General features: G+C 44.4%; 1 protein-coding gene across 2 annotated transcripts in view; it reads right to left on the bottom strand.

Moving 5' to 3' along the window:
* mtch2 (mitochondrial carrier homolog 2) overlaps positions 1-24,499 on the bottom strand; it is a 40,421-nt gene extending 15,922 nt beyond the window's left edge. The window contains exons 1-11 of one of the 2 annotated variants that reach the window (XM_072272121.1): positions 24,371-24,499; positions 12,564-12,648; positions 11,327-11,433; positions 10,724-10,750; positions 9,964-10,020; positions 8,868-8,925; positions 8,728-8,779; positions 5,344-5,403; positions 3,120-3,219; positions 2,137-2,184; positions 1,439-1,506 (exon numbers count right to left, since the gene is read on the bottom strand). In XM_072272121.1, the coding sequence (XP_072128222.1) occupies positions 1,439-1,506; positions 2,137-2,184; positions 3,120-3,219; positions 5,344-5,403; positions 8,728-8,779; positions 8,868-8,925; positions 9,964-10,020; positions 10,724-10,750; positions 11,327-11,433; positions 12,564-12,648; positions 24,371-24,457 (749 nt within the window). In that variant the 5' untranslated portion in view covers positions 24,458-24,499. Of the gene's footprint in view, positions 1-1,438; positions 1,507-2,136; positions 2,185-3,119; positions 3,220-5,343; positions 5,404-8,727; positions 8,780-8,867; positions 8,926-9,963; positions 10,021-10,723; positions 10,751-11,326; positions 11,434-12,563; positions 12,649-13,266; positions 13,357-24,370 lie in introns of those variants that run through there. The other variant, XM_072272122.1, reaches the window with a different exon arrangement.
* Positions 24,500-25,129: the final 630 nt, after the last annotated feature.

Below are 25,129 nucleotides of genomic sequence, written 5' to 3'. Positions count from 1 at the left end.
AGCTATCTTCTTATTGTCCACAAAGCCATCAATTTCATCATCCAAATCATTGACATACAATGTAAAACAAAATGGTCTCAACACAGATCCCTGTGAAACACCACTAGTCACTGGCAGTCAATCCAAAAAGGATCTCTTTTTTCCCCCACTGATTGCCTCCTGCCAATCATCTATCCATGCTAGTATCTTTCTTGTAATACCCTGAGCTCTTATCTTGCTTAGCAGCCTCACGTGTGACACCTTAAGACCTTCTGAAAACCCAAGTACACAACCTCCATCGATTCTCCTTTGTCTATCCTGCTTGTTATTTCTTCAAATAATTCCAACAAATTTGTCAGGCAAGATTTTCCCTTAAGGAAACCATGCTGAATCAAGAGTCTAATGGTTCTTGAAAGATCATTACTAATGCCTTCACAATCTCTTCAGCTACCTCTTTTAGAACGCTGGGGTGTAGTCCATCAGGTCCAGGTGACTTATCCACCTTCAAACCTTTCACTTTCCCAAGCACCTTCTCCCTAGTAATAGTTCACTTCTGCCCCTTGACACTCTCAAACTTCTGGCATACTACTTCTTCCAAAGTGAAGTATGATGCAAAATAAATAAAGTTTTTCTGCCATTTCCTTGTTTCCCCATTATTATCTTCCTAGCGTCATTTTGTAGTGGTCCAATATCTACTCTAGTCTCTCTTTTACTCTTTACATATCTGAAAAAAACTTTTGGTATCATTTTTGATATTATTGGCTAGCTAATCATACTTCATCTCCCCCCATGTTTTTTTTAGTTGCCTTCTGTTGGTTTTTAAAAATTTCCCAATCCTCTAACTTCCCACTAATTTTAACCCTCATTTTGGCTTTGAGTTCACCTGACAGCCACTGTTGTGTTATCCTGCCTTTAGGATGTATCTACCTTGCGCTTTCCAAGTTGCTTTCAGAAACTCCGGCTACTGCTGCTCTGCCCTTATCCCTGCTGGTGTCTCTTCTAATCAGCTACTCTCCCAGGTCTCTGTGACTCCACTGTAGTACTGATACATCTGACTTTAGCTTCTCCCTCTCAAATTGCAGGGTGAATTCTATTACATTTTGATCACTGTCTCCTAAGGGTTCCATTACCAAAACCTCCCTAACCATATCCAGTTCACTACACAACACCCAAACCAGAACTGCTGATCACCTAGTGGGCTCAGCCACAAGCTGCTCCAAAAAGCCATCTTGGAGGCCTTCCGCAAATTCTCTGGCTTGGGATCCAGCATCAATTTGATTTTCCTGATCTACTGGGCATATTTAAATCCCCAATGACTAACATAATATTACCTCCACCATCAGAAGGAAAAAGCTCAAACTGAAATTGAAATGGAATTGCGAGCTTACAAATTGTAGGCCTGTATTGCCCTTCCTGAGTACTCCTCACCTGGATCTAAGAAATTAAAGGCTTAACTCACCCACAGTTATTGACTGCCATCAGGTTGGAGACAAGAACAAAAGGATAAGTCAGCATACTGGCCAGGAACTGTAAGGAAAGCAACAATGAAGAAATTGTCATAAACAAGGCTCCAATAAAGCAACTTGAACCACTTTGAAATATGAAGGAATATGCAGATGAAGGAAGTCGAGACAACAAAGCACATTGCTAGATGCTCTATGAATTACATTGGAGGTAATAGGTTAAGAATTGTTTCTCTGTGGTCCATTAGGATTTAGCAACCCCAAGCATCAAGGTTATTCGCTGTCAGATTCTATGAGCCTTAGTAGTGCTTGCAAGTTGCCCTCTGAGCCACTTCCTCACATAGTGAAGGAATAGCATGGGCTAATTAGTTGACACCAAGGCGTTAAAAGTTGAATAGGGAGAATTTGCTTGCCTGATCATTTCAGGGGTTCAAATAAAGCAAAGAGCCAATCCTTTCTCAAAGTAAAAGAAACACTTAGTGGGAGCCTTTGCACCTCTGACAGTCAATCTGCAATAGTTTTCCTTTGACCCAGCTAAATGAGGGCAGGGCCTGCTGAGGCAGACGGCTCTATACACTACATGACTTTCAAGAGCGTGAGCATGCAGGGGCAGCTTGAGGATGTGGAGAGCTAACCCAAAGCATGTAGGAGATGTACACAGATGGCAGGACAACTGGTGCTGAACAACACTCACCCCAGTCACAGCTTGCGAGTAACTCCTCAGCTCCCCAATATGTGAGCCCTGAAATATGGCAGAGAAGACAATCACAAGCAACATACACAGTGGGGTACAGCTTAGAACACAGCCCAAGACACACTACTCCACCCCAGTCTGAATTCAGCTCAAGGCTGCCCACTCAGTTTTCCACTAAAGGTTCGTCCCACCAAGTCAGTTGACAGTACCAGTACCACTTGTTTCCCCCATTTTTTCCAAGAAAGCCAGCTGCTGCAGTTTCTGATTTTATTTCAATTTCCAGGAGTTTCTTTTCTGTGGGGTCTGTAATAATTCAAATTACTTTGTTTCCCAGAAAAACAGCTAAAATGACAGAGAAGTCTGTTTCAAAGAAAGCTGCAGGGTATAATTTTGGCCAGCTGCAATTACTGGGCTGAGATAGGACCTGTAACTGACCACAGCTGCAGGGAGTGGAACATCTCACAGAGCGGCTGGCAGGCATAGGACACACAGCAACTCCGAGAAATCAGAAAATGGTGTGTTGTACTGCCCTACCCTCACCACAGACCTACCCTGACACCCTCAGGATCCACAGTGGGCCTCAAAGCAATTTCTTTAGATCTTCCCTTACCAGCTTCATCGTCACACCTTTGCTCCGAAACCCGTTCTGCACTATGTCCTGCAAATCCACAGAAGCTCACTGGTCTGAAAGGCAGACTTCATACAGTAGCAGGAACTCTACTGCAGTGTGGTGGGGGGATATCACAGGAAACACTGAAGGCAGCTGGTTAGAAGGCACAGAGCCTGGGTAAAAACTGATCACCTGGCAGTATGGCACCAGCCTCTCTGCCCTTTGGCTCCCTTGCCACTATCCGGGAGCTCATCCCCTGACCTTGTCCTTCACTTTTCCCCACCCTTTATGCCGTCCCTTCAGTGCGCTGACTGACAGCTGGTGTCTTGCCTGCCCAGATGTTGACCCAAGGATCTCTGTTACAGTGACCCACCTGGCTGGGGGGCTCCAAGATGTAGGTGTTGATGACATACGCCAGCAAATTGCAAAGCCACAAAGAAATCATGTCACCCAGGAGTCGAGGAATCAGGCCACTGTAGGGATACACACAGGACAGGTGTTAAAGAGGTTCCTCTATCATCCTACCATTGCTCCCTAGTAGACAATAGAGGGTCTCCCCATCACCTTACCATCCCTCACCTAGTTTGGCACTGGAGAATGTACCCATCGTCCTTCATCCAAGCTGCTACTAGATAATCTACCCATGACCCTACACCAATCCCCAAGTGAGTAATACAGGATGCAAAGAAAAACAAACTGCTGGAAGAATTCAGTGAGTCAGGCAGCATCTGTGGGGCAGAGGGATGGTCAACTGAGAGTGTAAAGGGGAGATAGCTGATATAATGAGGTGAGGGGAGGGGTGAGGCAGGGCTAGAAGGTGATAGGCAGAACGGGCTGATGAACAGATGGAGCCCAGTGGGGAAGGGAAGGGGAACAGTAGAGATAGATTCTGTGGTATAGTGGAGATGATAAGGTCTGCAGATTCTGGAATCCAATCAATAAAGAAGGTGAAAAGTGGAAGCAGATACGGGAGGGATGATGACACCTGGTGGTGGTGGTGGGAGAGACTGAAGCTGGGCAATGGGAATTGCAAAGTATGGGTTTGAAAAATGGCTGGTATGAGAAGCTGGGTGATCAGGTGGTGAAGTAAAATCATTGGGGGGGGCGGGTTTGAGTCACTTGAAAATTGGAACTTCAATGTTCATACCACTGAGTTGTAGACTACCATGTAGAATATGAGGAGAATGAACACCGAGATAGTTTCCCCGGTGCTCACCTTTCACCCTACCAGACTCCATATCAACACATCATCCTTCATCATTTCTGCCATCTGCAACAAGATCTCACCATTTGTCACATCTTCTCCTCCCCAACTGACTCCATTTGCTAGGTCTACCTGTAACCATTATCTACCTGCTTCTATCTCCTAACTTCACCCGTTGTTCTTCACCATTCCTTGGTTCATCATTCACCTCAGGCTCCTGCCTCAACCCTCCCCTTCTATACTGGCTACCTGTCCTGATGAAGGGTCTATACCCAAAACATCAACAATTCCTTCTCCAGCCAAACACAGACATCCCTCCAGTAGATTGTTGCTCCATCTCTGTTCTGAGTGAGGGAGAGGTGGGGTTAAAACACAAGTACGAGCAATGGAGATGTGACAGTGGCTCTATTAATTACAATAGAAGGGGAGCCATGTTTCCTGATAGCAGATATTTCAGATATCCTGGAAAGGAAGGCCTCATCTTGAGGACAGATGCAGCAGACACATATAAACTGAGAGAATATGATGGCATATGTATGAGGGACCAAGTAGGAAGAGGTGTGGTCTAGATAGCTGTAGGGAGTCAATGGATTTATGATAAATGTTAGAAGATAGTTTGTCTTGGGAGACAGAAACAAAGAGATCCAGAAAAGTGAGAGAGATGTAAAAAAATGGTCCAAGTGAATTTGAGAATGGAGTGGAAGATAGTAGTGAAAATGATCAATTTATGAATTCCACACAAGATCAAGAAACAGCACCCGATGTACGGCGAAAGAGTTGGTGAGTCGTACCAGACCAGGTTTGGAACATGGACTGTTTTACGTAACCAACAAAAACACAAGCCCAGCTGGGGTCCATGCCCAAGGCTGCAGCTTTGATTTGTAGAAAGTGACAGAAATCAAGAGAGATGTTCAGTGTAAGAACAAGTTCTGTCAGGCAGATAAGAGTGTCGGTGTAGTGGTACTGGCTGGATTTTCATTCCACAAAGAAGCAGAAGGCCCCAAACTATCTCCTGATGAGGGATGAGGTCATGGGGGCCAGGGAAACAGATGTTGTCAAAATAGTAGTAGGCATGCAAGGTGTCCCAGATGTAAGTGGGAAGGGATTGGACAAGGAGACATTAAAGTGTAGAGGTATGTGGAGTTAAGTTCAGTGGGTCAAGAACAGACAGAAATAATGAGCATAGCAGGGCTGGTCCTCAACTGGAGCCTTGACCCAAAACATTGATTGCCCATGGAAACTGCCTGTTCCTCCAAGTTCCTGTAACTCAGTAGATATCTCCTGTCGCTAAACTTGTCTATAGATATGCTGTCTACTCACCTCAAAGCTGCACAAGCAATCATTGTGGTTTAAGGCTACAGAGTAATTCATTCGCAGTTAAAATTATACTTACGCAAAGAAGCCTAATAATCCTTCTTCTCGGTAGATTGTTACTACCGAACCGAATACCCCACTGGAGAGTTAAAGACAAAAAAACTATCAATCTTCAAAAAAAAAAAAAAATCCAGTGTCTGCATTTTGACATCAATTTAGCATTACTTAATCCATCAAAATAGCGGTTGTGTGTACATTCAAGCATTAATGTGCTGTAACTGGATGCAGTTTTTATAGAACTTCAGTTAAAAAAAAACATTGCCCAGCCAAGTCAGAGATGAGGCAAAGTAGTTTCTCTCCAAAAGTCACAAATTATAACTCTTCCCGAGAGACCACTAGAAGCAGAATTCTGAATATTTTTAAAACAAGTAGATTCTTGATAGGCAAGGTGGGGATGCAAAACTGAGTTTACAAGCTTTCAATAACAGGAACAGTTCAGAGGTGAGTGTCCTACTCCTGCTGCAAACTCATATGTTTGTTTGTTCGTATCCATTCTTTAACTCTGTATCAGGACACAGTTCCAATGCGGGTTGGTAGATTACTTGGCCACTGTAAATTGTCCTTATAGTGTGGGTGAGTGGTGGAATCTGGGGGGGACGGGGGGAGAATGCGTGAATGTGGGGAGAATGAATAAAGAATTAATGTAGATAGCTGAGAAAGACTTGGTGGTTGAAGGGCTATTGTGACATACCTATTCACAGGATGAGGATATCATTAGTAATTTATTATAGTCATACGCACATAATCAGGCATTTTTTGCCACCATGCCCTGTCTGACCTAATCCCACTTTCCAGCACTTGGCCTGTAGCATTCTATGCCATAGCATTTAAGTGGCCTTCTAAACTTCTTAAAGGCAGGAATATCTGATCTACCACCCCTCAGGGAGTGAAATATGGAATAGATTCACCCTGAGAGAAAAAAATTCTTTAAATCTCTCTCCTGTTGCTTTCAACTTATGCCTGGAGTCACCTCTACTCCAGAGGAGACCCAGCCTAATTTGACTCCCCTCATGGATGGACCACTCCATCCTGGTGAACGTCCTCTGCATCCTCTCCAATGTAATCATGTGAGCGAACAGAAATGCAAATCTGTTTTCTCTATCCCTCCATCTTCTGAACTGAGGAGGCAGGTAAGAAACAATGACAGTAGTGGGTTTGGATAAGTTATGGGTGAGTAAGGATGGTAGATTTCCTTCTGTGAAGGATGTAATGGTTCAAACTGGATTTTTAAAAACAATCCAGTAATTTCATGGCTAACTTTACTGACACCAAATAGTTTTTTTAAAATTCTAGACTTTTTCCCCCTCTATTAACTGTTCAATTTAAAATTCTCTGCTGCCACAGTAAGATTTGAATTATGTCTCTAAGTCAGCTGTCAAGAACTCTAGCTATCTATGTAACTTAATACCATAACATGAACCAACAAATCATCCATTCACTGTGCCTGTGCACAAGCTCAGTCATTATATGCTCTGCTATAGCTGTATGCACACTTAGGTATCATCACACCAGATGATCTACCATTTCATGCATCGGATCACTGAATGCACACAGCACACCATGGTTGGACAGACACTCGAGTATCAGTACAACTGTGCACGTATTTCAGCTTTAATACACTCCGGTGATGTGCATGCTTGAGCATCAAGAGAACATGGTCATGCAATTGATAATCTCAGTACGCTCTGGCTGTGTATCAGTTTTGTACAATAGCACAGGTCCCCGGACCAAACAATACACTAAAACATCAAACACTCTGGCTGTGTGCATCATCCTCAGTTTAAATGCTGTGCCTATGCAAAAGCTTCCAAATTCAAATACACTGCCTATGCACGCCCTCCTGAATCCACTTACTGGTGTAGGCTTGCTAGTCCACACAGCCTCCTCCTACGTCATAAGATATTTTGAGAACTCACACACATTGTCTGTATGCATTGCCCTGAATTCATATGCTGTTCATGTACACACTCCAGTATTAATATGCGAGTCATTACCATACTCGATGCCGGCCCCCTAGGCCTGAGTCGACGTAGTAGTCATTATCATACTGCAGAATTCAGATATAAACATGAGAGGATGGTAGGTAAGGGGCTCACTCAATTCTACTCCACCATTCAATTAGTTCAGGGCTAGTCTGACTGTAACCTCAAGTCTATATTCCCTTGGCAATATTTACTCCTTTGTTTATTAAGAATCTACCCAAGAAGATTAAGAATCTACTCTGCTTCTTTGAGGAACAGTTCCAGAGACCTGTGATCCTCAGAGAAAATTTTCACTTGATTGCTGTCTTAAATTGGAGTACATATTTAAACCATGACCCTCAATTCTAGTTTTTCCACAAGTGAAAACATCCTCTCTACATCCACCCTCAAGATCATATGTTTTCATTCAGTCCACTCTCACTCTTCTCATCTCCAAGCAGACACAAGCCAAGCCTGCCCAGTCTTCTCTAAATAAGCCGTGCTTGTGTGCGAGTTCGACACTGCAGATGTGCACATGCTCCTGAAACAGTTTGCTGAATTAACATGCTGTGCCCATGTGAATGTTCCTGAATTCATATGCCATGCCCATGAGGACACTTGAGTTAATATTCTGTGCCTGGGTGCAAAATCCTAAATTAACATGCTGCACAAATGTCCACAGTTTTGAATTGATATGCCTGTGAGCATACACCTGAATTCCTATGCCATGCTTGGGCAAGCACTCCAGTGTATAAACAGGAGCATCGATACAGTTGTTCATTAAATGCTCTTGAATTCATATTATCACTATGTGCACACACTCAGTGACAGGCTGTGTCTCTACTGCGTTGCCAAATACATTATAGATGCTAACATGATGTGTGCACTTTGAAAATGATTATGCCTTAGATTTTGCATTTTAAATCTGGATGTGGCTATGCACATTCTCCAGAGTTTGATGTTGTGGCTGTGCACTACAAATGTGCTGAGTCTACGGACATAGTCATGGAACACTGCTGATGAGGGTGGATTATAATTTGGAGGCAATTTCAGATACTTCCAGGTGCTGTGGTTTCCTTGCCTCTTCCAAGACATACCGGTTAGTAGGTTAATTGGTCATTGTAAATTGTCTTGTGACTAGACTAGGGTTAAATTGGAGATTGCTGGGCTTACTCCACACTGTATCTCAATAAAATAAAATAAAATATAAGCATTTCCACCAATGCACAACACTGGCATGTATATGGTTGGTGGAATGCCCTCCGAGCGAGTCATAAATTACTTTTATTCCATGAACTGAGAGGCAAATTTGCTGCAGTCACTTCCAGCATGTCCTAGGTGCTCAATGTTTCTTTATCATCTAGTGAGGGAAACATTCATCACATTTGGATCACCACCAGCTTCCCGAGCCTATCCTTGACCAGTCAATTCTCTGCACTCACCTGTACTTAGTTTCCTGTCCAATGAACTGTATCATACATCTCAAGGTAATCACTGTAATGAAACAACTTCACATTACACCTCTGTGCATTCTTCACTGATGCAATATAGTAAATGTAGTTAAAGGCAGCAGCAATCTTACCATGGAAGGGGTGGGTGACAATAGTGGCTGTGGAGCGAGCAATCATCTCCCGCGTTGTCTAAAGACAAAGAAAATACTTATTTTAAAAGCACAGATGTCCTATTGCTCAAACCTCTTATGGCCCAGTCAGCAGAAGTTAAACTGCAGAGGGAGTTACATTCCACCTAACCTGTGTTGTAATTAATTTATAGTCCTGCAAAGTTGACGGTTATGATAAGATTCATCCCCAATACCCCCACTACTGTTAAAGAAACATTAACAGGGGGTGGACATTGAGGATTTGATGAGGACTGACTTGATAATGATATTGAAGATTAGACAAAGGTGACGGGTAGGGGTATTGCTTACCTTATATGAGGTAAGGACTGGTTTGAGGAGGAAGAGGTAAATTCTGCTTAAAGGTTGAAATATAATGTGATAGAAGAACTGACCATGGTACATCAACAAACAGAGGGCTCTGAGTGGACCAGTCTTAACAAACAGAGGGTTCTGAGCAGACCAGTTTTAAGAAACAGAGGGTTCTGAGCAGACCAGTTTTAAGAAACAGAGGGCTCAGAGCGGACCAGTTTTAACAAACAGAGGGCTTGGAGCGGACCAGTTTTAACAAACAGAGGGCTCAGAGCGGACCAGTTTTAATAAACAGAGGGCTCCAAGCGGACTAGTTTTAACAAACAGAGGGCTCCGAGCGGACCAGTTTTAACAAACAGAGGGCTCAGAGCGGACCAGTTTTAATAAACAGAGGGCTCCAAGCGGACTAGTTTTAACAAACAGAGGGCTCCGAGCGGACCAGTTTTAACAAACAGAGGGCTCTGAGCGGACCAGTTTTAATAAAACTGGCATTCAACGTTTCATTTGGATAGTCAAGTGGTATTGATAAGGATCAATAGCACAATCAGGGCTATAAGGAATAACTGCAATGCAGGAGTAGATAGTTATGTAGTACTGTGTATCTACATAGTACATCAGCAACAACATTTGATTCTATTTCAGTCCTGCAAATGGTACTTTTTCCTGAAAGTATGTTAAAAATTAGAGGAATGGTTCCTTGTTTTTGATTGTCCTGGATAATGAGCTTCAGCAGGCCAGCCAAGCTTACCTCTTCAAACACACGATACAATGAAGATGAACCTGCAAGCTTTCCCAATTCTAAGCACTGCAAGGAAAAATAAAAACTATCATTGGTAAATAACCAGTGCAGTGAAGGTCTGCAAAGTACTAGTGTTCATTACATTCGTGAAGGGAACTCTTGAATTGTCAGTTGGCTTACGTTATATCTAGCTTTACATCAACAATCAACTGAAGAAAACTTATGGAAAGAGGCACTACTTTGCCATTTTGAAAAGATGTATTCACAACACCAATGAAAGTTAAAGAATAGATTGCAAACAAGAAGTCCAGTTGGTTTACAAGCAAAATAAGACATCCTGCAGTCTGCTCAAACAAATGGTGTGGTCTTGCATACAGCATAATGGACACACATAACAAGGTTGCAGACTGAAGTAGGGCGATTTATGCATAGGAAATGAATTCCATGAGCCAAGGACAATTGCTCCTGATGAGAAATAATGGTGATTGAGTGTCTATGAAAAAAGAACCAATTTCAGAAACAGCCTACTTAGTAAATGGACAAGTCTCAAGGTTTTTACTGAGAGCCCAAGGTAATGGATGAGAGATCTGTTTCCCTTCCCTTTAAATCAGTGTAGTTGCTTAAATGGATGACTCAGTGTCATGTGGCTCCTGATGACAGCTTCTGTCTGTTCCCCCACACATTCTTTTCTACAGAAGGTCAGCTATTTTCATCTGCAATAACACAGAGACACAACTAGAAAGAGTTCAACTGCAAAGCAGACACTCACCTCAGTAACTTTTGTATCATGGTAGTGCTGTAACAAAACGAGACAGAGTGAGAGAGGAAGGGACTGCAGAACAACTGAGGATATGTCTGTAAAGGAAGTGGTCATATTCAGCTAGCAGTTCAATTCCTAGTCTACTAGCAGCTCCTTCCCAGGCTTTGAGCATCCCAGCTCCCCAGCCTCGTCTACTTGTGGAGTACGTTACACTGTTAAGTATGCACAGAGCAAGAACAACAGAGTAGTAGACTAAACGTTTTTACTAAGGCATGTTAATAATGTTACATGCTTACATTGTGGGAGCTATGAAGCAAGTCTGCTGAGGTGAGAAGACATGCACACTTGAAAACCCACATGAAAAGGGAGAGCTCTCCATGCATAGGAGGCCAAATTGATTCACCGCCCAATCAAATGGCACATGCATACTCGCAACATTCTCACAATCCATCCAATGCAGATCAGTGCATACTAAGCCAGCACACTGGGTGACAGACATAGCTTACTGTGAGAAGAGCCATGAACTTGTCATGGGATACTGCCCAACATTCCCTGATGCAGTGACTAGTATAGTAGTACGACTCCTCGGCTCACCATTGATAGTGTACTCACTTGCAGCACCTTGCTATGTACGACCGTCCCAATGGTACCTGCACACAGCCGGGGAACTAGGCCTTTAAAAAGGCCTCGCTTTCCATCAATTTTCACAATGTGCTTGGCTGCAAGACAAATGACAATTAAGTATCAATGCTATTGCAAGTAATGTTTACAACAATAGAAGAATATTGTCAGGATGCAAAACAAGAATTTGCATTGCTGATTCATAGCAACCTCACTCTCTTTACATTGAAGGACAGTTAAACAGGTGTATAATGTCAAACTCCCTCTACAGTGCCCACCAAGGATCACTATGCTCAGCTTGAGCTTCCTTCAGGCTGTCCATCTCACATTGCCAGGGCAGACACAGCATAAACAGTTATAATGCCCTGGTTAAGATTTCTACTGTTATGGTGTAGGTATTTCATTTTAGCAGTTTTCTGTAAAAGATGTGTCCTGCTGGTAGAGTATTTTGGTTTTGGCTAAAGGAACCATGTTGTTCAACTTAGGAATGTTGTGTCAATCAGGATGGTACGATCAAAAGAAAATTCTAGAGAGATGTGTTGGACAGTGCTTGGTTTCTTGGTCTTTCGGTGGGAGATGTGGAGAAGAGTGTATTTGGGAGGATGCCTAGAGGATCTGATCCGAAGGGGAGACCCTAATGCAAGGAGTGCTTCACGACACGAAGGAGTCCATGAAGGGGAAGCTCTATCTGTGATTAGTGATGAGAATACAGCGCAGTGAGTAAAGCTGTACACCCGACCACCACAGACACGACACGAGCTCCAATGATTATGTGCATATTTACACTGGTTTAATTGTAATGGGCCTTTTTTTAACGTATTAACTGTTTGATAAAGCTGAAATTGATAAACATACTTTCTTTATAATTTTATACGGTGCACAATCTATTATTTCTCACCAAACAATAATTATGTATGGACAGCATTTACACAGAATTCACTCAAATCAAGATTCCTTTAATTAGAATTCTCAATGTTCCTGTTTTGTTGAACGCTAAATCATACCAACCCTAGACGTATATTGTTTATGAAACGTGGCCTTCTCACTACTGAGTCACGTGGCTGTTAGCAGAGTTAGGTAACGAGCCAAGTTTATATATGAGCCCTGGTGAGAGTGTTACACAGTGAAAACTCTAGCTACCCTGTGGCTAAGGATATCCAAAACGCAGGAACGTTAGCAAACAGCAATCTGCAGGACATTCAGTATTCTAATTTACTTTGATACTTACCATAAGCAAAGAGCCCAGGCAGCTGGAGAACAGGCCGTCCGAAGATGTTCCGGCCTGGAGTAGGGGGCAGTGGTTCATGACCAACCTAACAACAAGAGAAAGACAACTTTATCAGGTTGACCTGCGAGCCACCACCTCAATGATGAGCCTTTCTTCACATCTTAAATGCTAAACATCCCACAGTACTCTTCCATGGAATATTGAGGAAAGTGTTGACAGTAACCTGGACAACATTTATTCTCCTGTAATGTTTACCCCTGTACCACTGGTGGAAACTCAATTGTGTAGGCACTGGCTGCTGCATTGCTTACATGAAAACCTCTAGCCATATTATTTCCATTGCTCTGTCCTGCCTGTAGTTTTGGAGGTGCTAAAGAATTACATCTTTTTACAACTTATACATCTAATGAGAGTCAGTAATGACACAGCCAGCTAGCTCTGTGACAGGCCACCATTGAGCAAGACACAATAAACACATAGCTACTTAAAATAGCCTGGTTCAAAGAGTGACACTTTTATCTTCTGTCCCCATAATTGCTATGGTACAGTGGAGTGCACTTAACCAAGATCAGGTCCCACCCACACCATGCATTGCTGCCAGGACTGGACCTTCAATATTACATCTGTTTATGCTCTCTCACTCCCATTTTGCATGCTCACTTCTGATATACAGCACAATTAGCATCTCTCAAACGTGGCTTACGGTCACGCCTGTGGCAGGATGCTGTCTTGAGTACCCATACGTCCTTGCTGTGCCAACATGTAGCTCTGCACCACCATCCACCTGCTCTCCTTGTTCCACATCCCCAGGACCTCACACATTGTCCACCGTCTCCCAACACGCATCCAGGCTTGCACCTAAAATGTGTCTGCAGTGGAACAAGGTTTGTGTGGTTAGAGAGGGCCATATACCTCTCCCTTGCTGCACATGGACAGGGATTAACGATACCTAGGTAGGGCAAATGTAAGGAGACGGTACAAGACCCTTAACAGTGTTGCTGAGCAGAGAGATCTTGGGGTCCAAGTTCATAGCTTTTTGAAAGGGGCCACAGGCCAATAGAGTGGTTAAGAAGGCTCAGGGAATGCTTGTTTTTATTAGTCGAGGCATTGAGCTCAAAAGTCACTAAGTTATGTTAAAATTTTATAGAGTTCTGGTTGCCCCACTGTAGGATGGATGTTCAGGCTCTGGAGAGTGCAGAAGTGGTTAACCAGGGTGCTTGCCTGGTTTAGGGGACATGTGCTATCATGAGAGACTGGACAAAGCTTGTATTGTTTTCTCTGGAGGCTGAGGGGAAATCTAATAGAGGTTTATAAAATTATGAGAGGCATAGAGAGAGTAGACAGGGAGTGCTTTTTTCCCCCAGGGTAGAAATGTCTAATACCAGAGGGCATGCATTGAAGGTGAGAGGGGGTAGGTTCAAGGAAGATGTGAGTGGTAAGTTTTGCACTCAGAAAGCTGTGGATACCTGGAATGTGCCATCTGGTAAGGTGTTAGAGGCAAATACATTAGGGGCGTTTAAGAGATCTTTAGATAGGCACATGAATAAGAGGAAGATGGAGGGATATGGACATTGAATAGGTAGGTGGGATTAGTTCTGGAGATTTTTTGATTTACTTTTTAGCTGGCTTGGCACAACATTGTGGGCAAAGGGCCTGTTATTGTGCTGTACTATTCTATGATCTGCATTCTATGTTCAAATAGGACTTTCCTCTATCCTAGACTCAGCCAATAATTTAACACACCCAAAACAGGTATCTATTACCAACTGGCTGGTAGAGTAAATCTGGGACCCTCTTTCCGAGAAAGCAGCTGAGGCTGGGGGGAGGGGATGGGGGTCAACTAAATATTTCAAACCCATGATTAACAGATATTAAGACATTAAGCAGGAATGGAGTTAAGGTAATGGAGTAAGCCAAGATCTCAAGGAATGAGGGAACCAGCTCTATGGGTTGAATGGCTCATTCCTGTCTTCACACCTAGATTTTGTTGTGTAGCTCTTTCGATGAAACAAGTTAACCCCAATCCCGTAAATTCCTGTTGACATTGAAGCATTCTCGTTCCTAAAATACCTGACTTAATGATTTCTGCAATGTGACTGGATTAAGGATTTCAAATAACTTTGTTGTTAAATGTATTAATGAGGTAATGACTTTGCTGATTAATGAGTTTGTTCAAATAAGATAGATAGATATTTTATTGATCCCAAAGGAAATTACAGTGTCAAAGTACCATTACAAGTGCACAGAGATAAATATAAGAGAAGTAGAAAGAATTAAAAAAAAGTTGCCACAAACAGTCTAAAAGGAGGGGATTATCACTTTCCCGGCTGTAGGCTGACTCATTGTAGAGCCTAATGGCTGAGGGTAAGAATGACCTCACATAGTGCTCTTTGGAGCAGCACAGTTGTCTTAGTCTATCACTAAAAGTGCTCCCCTGTTCAGTCAAGGTGGCCTGCAGAGGGCGAGAAACATTGTCCAGAATTGCCAGGATTTTCTGTGGGATTCTTTGTTCTACCACAGCCTCCAGTGTGTCCAGTTTGACTCCTATAACAGAGCCAGACTTTCTAATCTGTTTATTGAGCCTGTTGGCATCACCCGTGTTGATGTCTTTGCCCCAGCACACCACCGCATAGAAAATTGTACTGGCAACAACAGACTGGCAGAACATGTGAAGGAGAGGCCTGCATACTCCAAAGGACCTCAATCTCCTCAGGAAGTAGAGGTGACTCTGGACTTCCTTGTACACAGCCTCTGTGTTGGTGCTCCACTCTGCGTCCCCCAGTACTTGTAAGTCCTCACCACATCTATGTCCTCACCATCAACAGTAACAGGGAGCAGAGCAGGTTTAGTCTTCCTAAAGTCCATCACAATCTCCTTTGTCTTACTGATGTTGAGCTGCAGATGATTCAGCTTGCACCATTTGACAAAGTCCTCAACCAGGGCCCTGTATTCATCCTCCTGTCCTCCTTTCATACACCCAACTATCATTGAGTCATTAGAGTACTTCTGCAGATGACATCACTCAGTCTTCTATCTGAAGTCCAAGGTATACAGGGTAATCAGGAGGGAGCCAGTGCTGCTCATAGCCATGCCTGACACACAGCTCTGAAGCCACACAAATTGTGGTCTGTGGTAGTCCATTATCCAGGAATCAATGGAAGTGCCAATCTGCATTGAACAGAGCTTTTCCCCCAGCAATGAGGGCTGTATGGTATTGAAGGCACTTGAGAAATGAAAAAACATGATCCTCACAGTGCTGCCCTGCTTATCCAAATGGGAGTTGGTTCTCCTGGTAGGCAAACTGCAGGGAATCGAGGGCTGATTCGACCAGGGGTCGGAGGTGAGCCAGGACCAACCTCTCTAGGGTCTTCATGGTGTGTGAGGTCAGAAGTCATTCAAGACTTTTGGTTGGCCCTTCTTGGGTACTGGGACCATACGTGATGTTTATTACACACACAGGATCCTTTCCAGGCTGAGACTCAGAATGAAAATGCGCTGAAGAACTCCACACAACTGCTCAGAACACTCCTTCAGGACGTTGGGGTTCACACCATCCGGTCCCAATGCTTTGCCGTGACTGAGTTTCCCCAGAGACCTTCTCACCTGCTCAGCAGTGAAGGCGAGTCCATGATGTTTGGGGAGTTGGTGGAAGATGAAGATTGGGATGATAGCAGTTGTTATGTAGGGGAGTTGGTGGAAGGTGGGGTTTGGGGAGGTGAAGATTGGGATGATAACAGTTGGTATGTGGAGGTGTGCATGGTAGGTGCAGGGCAAGGAAGGGATGTGGACAGTGGTGACCTGTGTTATTCATCCACATGTTGAATTGGAGGGGGGTGGAGGGAGGAGGGGAGGCGTTGGTGCTGAGGGAGCATTGGGTGCCCCTGCATTGGTGTGCTGAGGGGAGTATGGACAGGAGGGCAATTGTCAAACCTCTTGAAGAATTGGTTTAACTCATTCACGGCTGCATTCCAAGGCTCTACAGCTAGGCTGATTGAAGCCAGTGATGTTCTTCATGCCTCGCCACACCTCCAGTGTGCTACTCAGCCCAAGCTTAACCTCCAGCTCTCTCCTGTATTACTCTTTAGCCACCTTGATCATCTCCTTTAGCTCCCTTTGCACACGTTTCAATTCCTCCCTATCTCCTGATTTAAAGGATCCCTCTTTGTGGTTGAGAAGAGCCTTTGGATCACTGGTGACCCATGGTTTGTTGTTATGGAAGCAGCAAATAGTCCTTGATGGTATTACAGTGTCCACACAGAACTTGATGAAGCCAGTGATGCAATCAGTAAGTCCATTAATGTCCTCCCCATATGGTTCAGAAAGCACATTCCAGTCAGTAACTTCAAAGCAGCCCTTCAAAGCCTCTGAAGACCATTTCTCTACTATCTTAGTGGCAACTAGCTGTTGCTGTACTTTGGGCTTATACAAGGCCATGAAGTGAACCAGGTTGTGATCAAGTCTTCCAAGTGGGGTGAGAGCTGTGGAGCTGGGTGTATCTTTAACATTTGCATACAAGAGGTCCAGCTTTGCTTCCTCTTGTATGACAGTTGACAAACTGATGGAAGGTGGAGAGGGTTGTTGAGATAGAAACATGGTTGAAGTACTGCAATGAACACATCGGTATTGAGGCTGGAGTCTCGCAATGGTAGGGTGTATGACATCAGACACTGAGTGTGGAAGGTAAAATGTAGACAACGAGCGATATGGCATAGCTGATCCCATGTGGTAGATAAAATGGTCGCATATTCACAGCAAGCGGTTTCTGTCCAGACTGCAGATTCGTTCTCTTACAGAAATATGACCGGATTACACCATCTGCTGTTCACAAGCACAGCAAGCCCACCTCCCTTCCTCTTACTGCACTGTAGATTAACTATCTGCTCGTAGCATTGAAAACCCATTCACAGTAGTGTTGGAATCTGGGATTTGCTCGTGTAACCATGTTTCGATGAAACCCAATACACCTGATATTCATTCTGTGTCCTTGCGAGTACTGCTAGTTCCTCCATCTTATTTGCCAGTGATCTTATGCTCCCCATAATGACAGGCGGGAGATATGGTTATATCTCCGTCTTTTGTTGCGTCGCTTTTCACCCAATCTGCAGCCTCGGTATCTCCCTCTCAGCTCGTCCAGAATAACTGATTAAAACTTATAATGGTTAGAAAATATGCAGTTAAGAGTAAAGAAAAAAAAGCAAGAATGTCAAATATGCTGGGCATCATGGTGATGTTATCTATTGTACACAATTTTAACTTTGTTGGAGGAATTGATGCTGTAAACTGCCTTGTTAAAATTTCCCTCATTGTTTGAGAAATGGTTTCCACCAATACCATCCTTACTTAACTTCTTTACCATTTCACAATAAAACTTAATGGGTGAGGATAGTGTTCTAACAAGCTGAGGCAGAACAACCAGTCTCTCCAACTAATAGCTAAATAGAAAACACAATTATTTCATTATTCATGCTGAAAATTACTTATAATTGTAAATTACTTCATACACAGCCAGTTTTCATATGAGGATGGTGCTGTTTGTAAATGAATTCTGGTCTTAGTTTTAGCCTGTAGAAATTGGCACTTTCCAAACTCATTTGAGACAATGATTTACTGAGAGTCGATACGGAACACAGTGCAGCAGACAGAAAATGATGTGTCAGTTTGCTTTTGGGCTGACTATGACAATAATCCTGAGTGCAAAGATCACTGGTCTCTCTTGAATTAAACACAGACACGTGGGCAAGATCACTCTGTTACCCGTTTCTGCTGCTTTAATTGTGCAGAAGCAGCTATGATCTCGTTTTCAGCTGAATCAAATAATGAAAACCCCTTGCTATATTGGAAAAAAATTTGCCAAACTCAGGATGTAACTTTCTAACTATAGCAAACCCACACATGATCTGATTCTATGGATATGATTACTTGTGTCAACATTTTTTAAAATTACATACATTTCTCCTGTGGTTTTATTGAGCTCTGCCCCTAACATTAAATACATTCTTGACAACCACAGTGGCTGATACTAAAGTAAGAGTTCTTTGGCTGGAGGGATCCAGGTGGGGAAGAGGTGGGAGAAACATGGGAGATGGAATTAAAAGTCAAAGGAGGACAGCTGCCCTACGTGGAGATCGGCCTTCAAGCTGCACTTATGACAGATGAAAACTCAACTGAGAAAAGCAAAAACATTTCCAACCAAGAACAGCAAAGACAGTGAAACCATATACTGTGGCAGACAGTAACATGGTTCAGGACAAAACCATAATCATACTAACTTCTTTTTGGAGGACTTTTCACACAGACGATCTACTTCAAACAATGGCATAAAGCACAAATATGAAACTAAAAGACAAGATGTTAGTTAAAAGCAATAAATAGGTTTATTGCCTATTAAAACTAAATAAATAGGTTTTGAGCTGGTGTTTAAAGCGTCAGCTGAGCCTGCATCCCTTATAGTTTTAGGTATAGAATTCCACAGTTTAGAAGCATAGTTCAGAAAAGCTGACCTGTCATTATCTTTTGGGGGGGATTTAAGAAACTGACAGAAGACCTGAGAGCTCGAGCAGGATTATAAAGTCAAAGTGATTCTGTGATGTACTCCAGTCCCAGGACACGGTGTGATATCTGCCTCTCAGGATTGGGAATGGAATGTTCTCTAGAAGCCACAAAGTGTCAAGAAGAGCCTGCACAATTAGAACCACCAGGACTGCTCAGAATATACATTCCACAGGCAACAATAACCCAACCAAATATACCAACACCCAAAGCTCTAATACCGATTTAACTGCTTGAAAAAGGAACAGCAGCAGCAAATAAGAGGAGTGGGAAGCCCATGAAAAATGCACTAACTTCACATTTATAATTTCAAGGTACAGGAACCACTTCACTCTTTTTTTTTGCCTAACACTACCTGTGTTCATTTTCACACCCGCTCACAAATACAATCAAATAGTTTTTAGACAATTTTCACCCAAAGGAAACATAAAGGCTGTTCTTTTCTTGACTCAGACCTGCACAAATAACCTGGACTGCTTAGAATCAATTGCACTGGTCAGATAAAAACAGATTTCAGTGAATGAGAGATGTTAGAAGGGCGGGCCAAGGATCACATGATGCATGGAATGGGAGGACAGATAGACAGCACTGAATATAAGCCTGGAAAGCACAGTTACAGAGAGTGAGCAGACGAGATGATGAAGGGGCTCTCAGCATGGGTTCTGTGTGCGATCTGGCTGTGCCATTGCCCCAGTGCTGAGCCAGGTCAGTCTTTAGTCCGGGACCGGGCGCGACGAGGGCTCATAGACATGGCAGTGACCTTGTGGTGTTACCGCTCCAAGCTCAGAATCTCCCTCCTCAAGCTCCACAATTATGGCTGCTACTGTGGAACTGGGGGCTCCAGCAGGCCTGTGGACCAGGTGGACCACTGCTGCTTCCTGCACGACTGCTGCTACTACCATACCAGGGTGACCCTTGGCTGCCACAGCCACGTCAAGTGGGGTCTGTACAACTACACATGTCAGAAAGCACAGACAGAGTGCAAGGGGCAGACTGTGTGCAACAGGATGTCATGCGAGTGTGACCGGGCTTTTGCAGAGTGTTTGTCGCGGGCGAAGCCAAATGATCTGCACTACTTCTACAAGGCCAGGTTCTGCAAGGAGAACAAATCTGTTTGCCCGGACATCTTTCCCAACTCCTCAACTATCGTGGACTGGATTAAACAAGGCATCTAAGTCTAAGGCAACTCCAGCTCCTGGATGCATTGCTTGTTCAAACCAGCCTGTTGCATCAGGTCCACAATGAAGTGACTATTTCAGTGGTCGCAGAGGTGACACAGGGAAGAGCACTCAGTAAGGTGACCGAGCGTGCAGAGACTGACAGTGCCTACAAGGCATCATTTTATACAAGATACAGATTTTAGTAGCCATGGAACACTGTATTACTGCACAATTTTCAGCCTCTGTACAAAATTATTTGTATTAACATACAGTGTATCAGTCTCAAAGTTGGTGCTGAGATGAAGCAATAGTTGGTATTAGAATGCATTAAATACATCATGTTGTAGGGTCTGATGCCGTGTTTGTTCTACAGCTAACTGTTAAACTGACTGGTAAATTGAAACTTGTTGCACAGCAGAAATCAGCTAAGATTCCTGCTACATTGTACATACTTTAAAGGGAGATGAAAGCATAAAAAAACAGAGAAATAACTTAAACCACTCATCAGGTCAGGCAATATCTGGAACAAGGAAGGAAGAGTTACAAGTTGAAGACTTTCCAAGAACTGGAAAAGAAAGAAATGCAAACAACAGGAATTCTGCAGATGCTGGAAATTCAAGCAATTCTTCGTCCTGAAACGTCGACTGCACCTCTTCCTAGAGATGCTGCCTGGCCTGCTGCATTCACCAGCAAATTTTATGTGTGTTCAAAGAAAAGGAATGAGTGAGTTTAAGCTGCAGGAAGGCTTGGACTGGGACGGACAGAACAAAACCAGCATCTCTGCTGGGATGTGTGAGGGAGGGTCGGGAGGAGAAAAACAAGTTGTGTCATGCATAGCAGAGCTGCTGGGGATCTAGAAAAATGTTGGCAATGCCCAGAAATGTCAGTGGAGTGAGAACATCAGAATTAATATTATAGATACCTTATAAAAGAGTTGGCCAGGCCTGATACAAACAGACAAAGCTGAAAGGGTTAAATTTGAAACCGAGTCAAGTCCGAAATGCTGCATTGTGCCCTGCCAGGCTTCACTGGAGTAAGGTGGAAGACACAAACAGGTGGGTCAGAGTGCGATGGAAATATCAAGTGAACAGGCAAAAGGAAGCCTGGGGTCACTCCTACAGATTGAAATGGTGATCACTCAATCTGTGTTTGGTTTCTCAGTTGTAGAGGAGACCACAATGCAAGTGAAAGTGAGGACATGGAGAACTCTGTCCAAGTGAGGGAGTGAGAGATGGTATGTGAGAAATGGATGACATACAGTCAAAGGCTTTGTAACCTCCAGTAAAGGGAATCCTTGGAACAAAACTAGACACCTCAGTGTTGTGTCATCTGTGTGGAAAGCTTCATTGTCAGAGCAGATACTACAAAGACTGAAGAACTAGGGGAAAAGAACAACATTCTTCTAGGAAGTAGGATGGGAATAAGTGTAGTTCAGACAGCTGAAGATTTCCACCTGCTTGTAAAGAATGTTTGCTGTAAGACAGAGACAGAAAAATCCAGAATTGGAAGATGAAAATTAGCAGTGCAAGTAATTAATTTTTTGAGTTCTGTATAATTGCAGAAACAGAACCAATTGTTACTAAGGGAACTGCTGGTAACAGTTACCAATGGCGTGAGAACTGAGGGACAGAGCCCTGACTTGGCCTGAAATAAGTTATATTCCATATATCCCACAAAAAGCCAGACTTGGTTTGTGCCCAAGTTACACCTTGCAACTGGACCTGGAGAGCAGATGTTTATTGCTAATACATCCTGCAACAAAGACAGAGAGATTCAAGAAAGGGCACAGACAAGGTGAGGGCAGAGTAGAAACTAAAAGGTCTTAGCTCTCGAAGGTTAACTCTGTCTCTCATTCCACAGCCACTGCCTGGTCTCCTGGGTATTGCTGATATCTGTGTTTTAATTTCAGACTTTGAGCAGCTGATTTTAAAAAAAATTCAGGCCTACTGGCATCAAGGCAAATCACAACCATTCACTGCCAAGCTCTCTCAATGCATGGCATGTGGGTAAGGTGTCAGAAACTACACAGGTAGCTTAGTTCCTTCAGCAAGAGATAGGCCAGTTTCTAGCACTCACTTTACATATCAGGGAGCCTGTTATCCAACCAATCTGCTCATTTTTGGGAAGGTGAGAGGAACCACAGTGGAAACCAGTGTGGGTGCAGCGACAGTGTGCAAACTCTACCCAGACTGCACCTGAGGTCAGGATAGAAACTGGGTCTCCAGCACTGTGAGGCAGCGGCCCTACTACCTGTGTCACGCTACCCGCCTTTAAACTCGCTGGCACAAACAGAAGCAAGAATCCTGCATACTCCAGAGGCAAAACACCACACACGCGAAAATAAAAACAGAAAAATACTGGAAATATGTAGGAGGTCAGGAGGCATAATTAGAGAGAAAACCAAATAATATTTCAGATTGATAATTTTTTAAAGATCTTTGACTTTGAGAAAATTAAGTCAAAGATACTTTGAGTTGAAATAAAGTAAGGAGGCTAGAGAAAACAAAAAGGGAGGTTTGTGACAGGGCAGAGACCAAGGTTTGAATGTCTGTAGGAAGTGTTACCATCCATCTTATCAATACCTCTCATAGTTTTAAACACTTCTTTAAGGACACCCCTCAGCCCTCCTGCACATTCACCAACTCCCCGAATCAAGAATCCCACAAATTTACGGAAGCATGGACTGGTATATGTTCCCCAAGCCCTCAATTTTACAGACTTGACTCTGCTTCAGCATTTGGAGCGTGGGCCTGAATGGTACATACTTTACCATCCACCACTCACCCACAGCGTGGAATTTCAAAGTGAGTGCTTCAATTTGAACCTTCAGGTAACAGTATTAATGTTGCAATATGGATTTTCTTTAAACTCTTAGTCAAGCCAAATGGACAGGCAGAGCCTGTCTGATCCTATGACCTTGAAGCTAGAGGAGAAAATCTCCTCCTCTATGACCTTGAAGTAGGCCAAAAGCAGTTAATTACTTTATTGCAAAACTCTTCTGAAAAATGTTTTCTAAATGCTCATAAGCAACAAAAGGCTTCTATAATGAAACACAGCAACGTTAATGGAGTAAATTGGTGAGAAAGTGATGGGAGTCCATCACTTATCTGGGTCTCCCAAAAATAACAAGAACAAGAAATTAAGAAGATGGGAAGGAGCCAAGTTTTCCGTCCTCATTGTTGCTGGGGTAATAAATGGCATCATCCTGTGTGAAGCAATTCCATAGCTGCAACAATGCACTTTGACTGTCTGCTGGAGCTGCAAGATTAGACAATAAATCCAGTATCAAGAGTCCAGTCTCTTAAAAGAACACCCCTATCAACACAGCATGACAACACATCCTCAGTGTTTAAACAGCACCCTCAGCCTTCCCCCAGCACTGTCCATCAGATTAGGAATGCTGATGGTGCGTCACCCAAAGCACTATGCCCACCACAACACAATACACCTGCAGCACTGCCATTAGGGAGGGGGGAATTGACAGATCATAATGCATCATAGGTAATATTACTGGGAGAATTAAGGGGGTGCTGAGGACGTGAGGAACAAGGAAAACTGGAGAGAAAGGACAAAGAGGATCACCAAGAGCAGGGAAGACAAGGGCATTGGAACAACATGGGAATAAACACCAAAATGAGGGATGGGAAAGGATGGCTGGTCCCTTGTGGAGAGGAGGGGCAAAGGGTAAGCGATCACAGGGAGGGGAAAGGGGCAAAGGGTAGGAATCATAGAGAGGAAGAGCAAAGAGTGGAGTGACACAGGGATGGGAGAGGAGTAAAAGGTGCAGAGTCACAGGGATGCTGATGATGGTGAGGGGGTGGTTACAAGGAGCAGAAAGACAAAAAGCTAGAGGGTGGAGTTTACAGGGAGAGAAAGAGCACATGGTGGGGGAATTTACAGGGAGGAGAAGGGCAAAGGCTGGGAGGGGTTACTGGATGACGGTCACCAATTTGGGAGAGGCGAAGGGTGGGATCAAGTGGAGGTAAAGGGGTCATGTGGGGATTGCTCAGGCCCGTTGTCATGGGGACTGCAACCCCGGCCCACACTGCCACTATGAAGACCTGCCCTCCCACAAGATTTCTCCCCGGGGCCGCTCACCTGAATCAGCACCTTGACATACATAAGCGGGTGTGACAGGACAGTGAGTCCCGCCCCAAGGTACAACTGGCTCAACGTGTCCGCCATTGCCGGCTCACCGTGCAGCGCCGGAACTGTGTCCCCGGCAGTGGGCGGGCTGCGGAAGTGACGAGCGGAACGTCGGGTTCTCTTCACGGGCGCGCTGGGGGATTGAACCCGCCCCTTCCCCTTCCCCCTCCCCCTCCCCCTCCCCCTCCCCCTCCCCCTCCCCCCTTCCCCCTTCCCCTTCCCCTTCCCTTCCCCTTCCCCTTCCCCCTTCCCCTTCCCCTTCCCCTTCCCCTCCCCCTCCCCCTCCCCTTCCCCCTTCCCCTTCCCCTTCCCCTTCCCCTTCCCCCTCCCCTCCCTCTCCCTCCCCCTCCCCCTCCCCTCCCCCTCTCCCTCCCCCTCTCCCTCCCCCTCCCTCTCTCCCTACCCCTCTCCCTCTCCCCCTCCCCATTCCTCCCCCTCCCCCTCCCTCCCCCTCTCCCCTTCCCCCTCCCCTTCCCCCTCCCCTTCCCCTCCCCTTCCCCTCCCCCCCTCCCCTCCCCTCCCTCTCCCCCTTCCCCTCCCTCTCCCTCCCCCTCCCCTCCCCCTCCCCTCCCCCTCTCCCTCCCCCTCTCCCTCCCTCCCCCTCCCCCTCCCTCTCCCTCTCCCTCTCCCCCTCCCCTCCCCCTCCCCTCCCTCTCCCTCTCCCTCCCCCTCTCCTTCCCCCTCTCCCTCCCCTCCCCCTCCCTCTCCGTC

This window comes from Mobula birostris, chromosome 11 (assembly GCF_030028105.1).
Source record: "Mobula birostris isolate sMobBir1 chromosome 11, sMobBir1.hap1, whole genome shotgun sequence".
Taxonomy (NCBI): Eukaryota; Metazoa; Chordata; class Chondrichthyes; order Myliobatiformes; family Myliobatidae; genus Mobula; species Mobula birostris.
The sequence above is the reverse complement of the archived record's forward strand: the minus strand, read 5'-3'. Positions and strand labels throughout refer to the sequence as shown.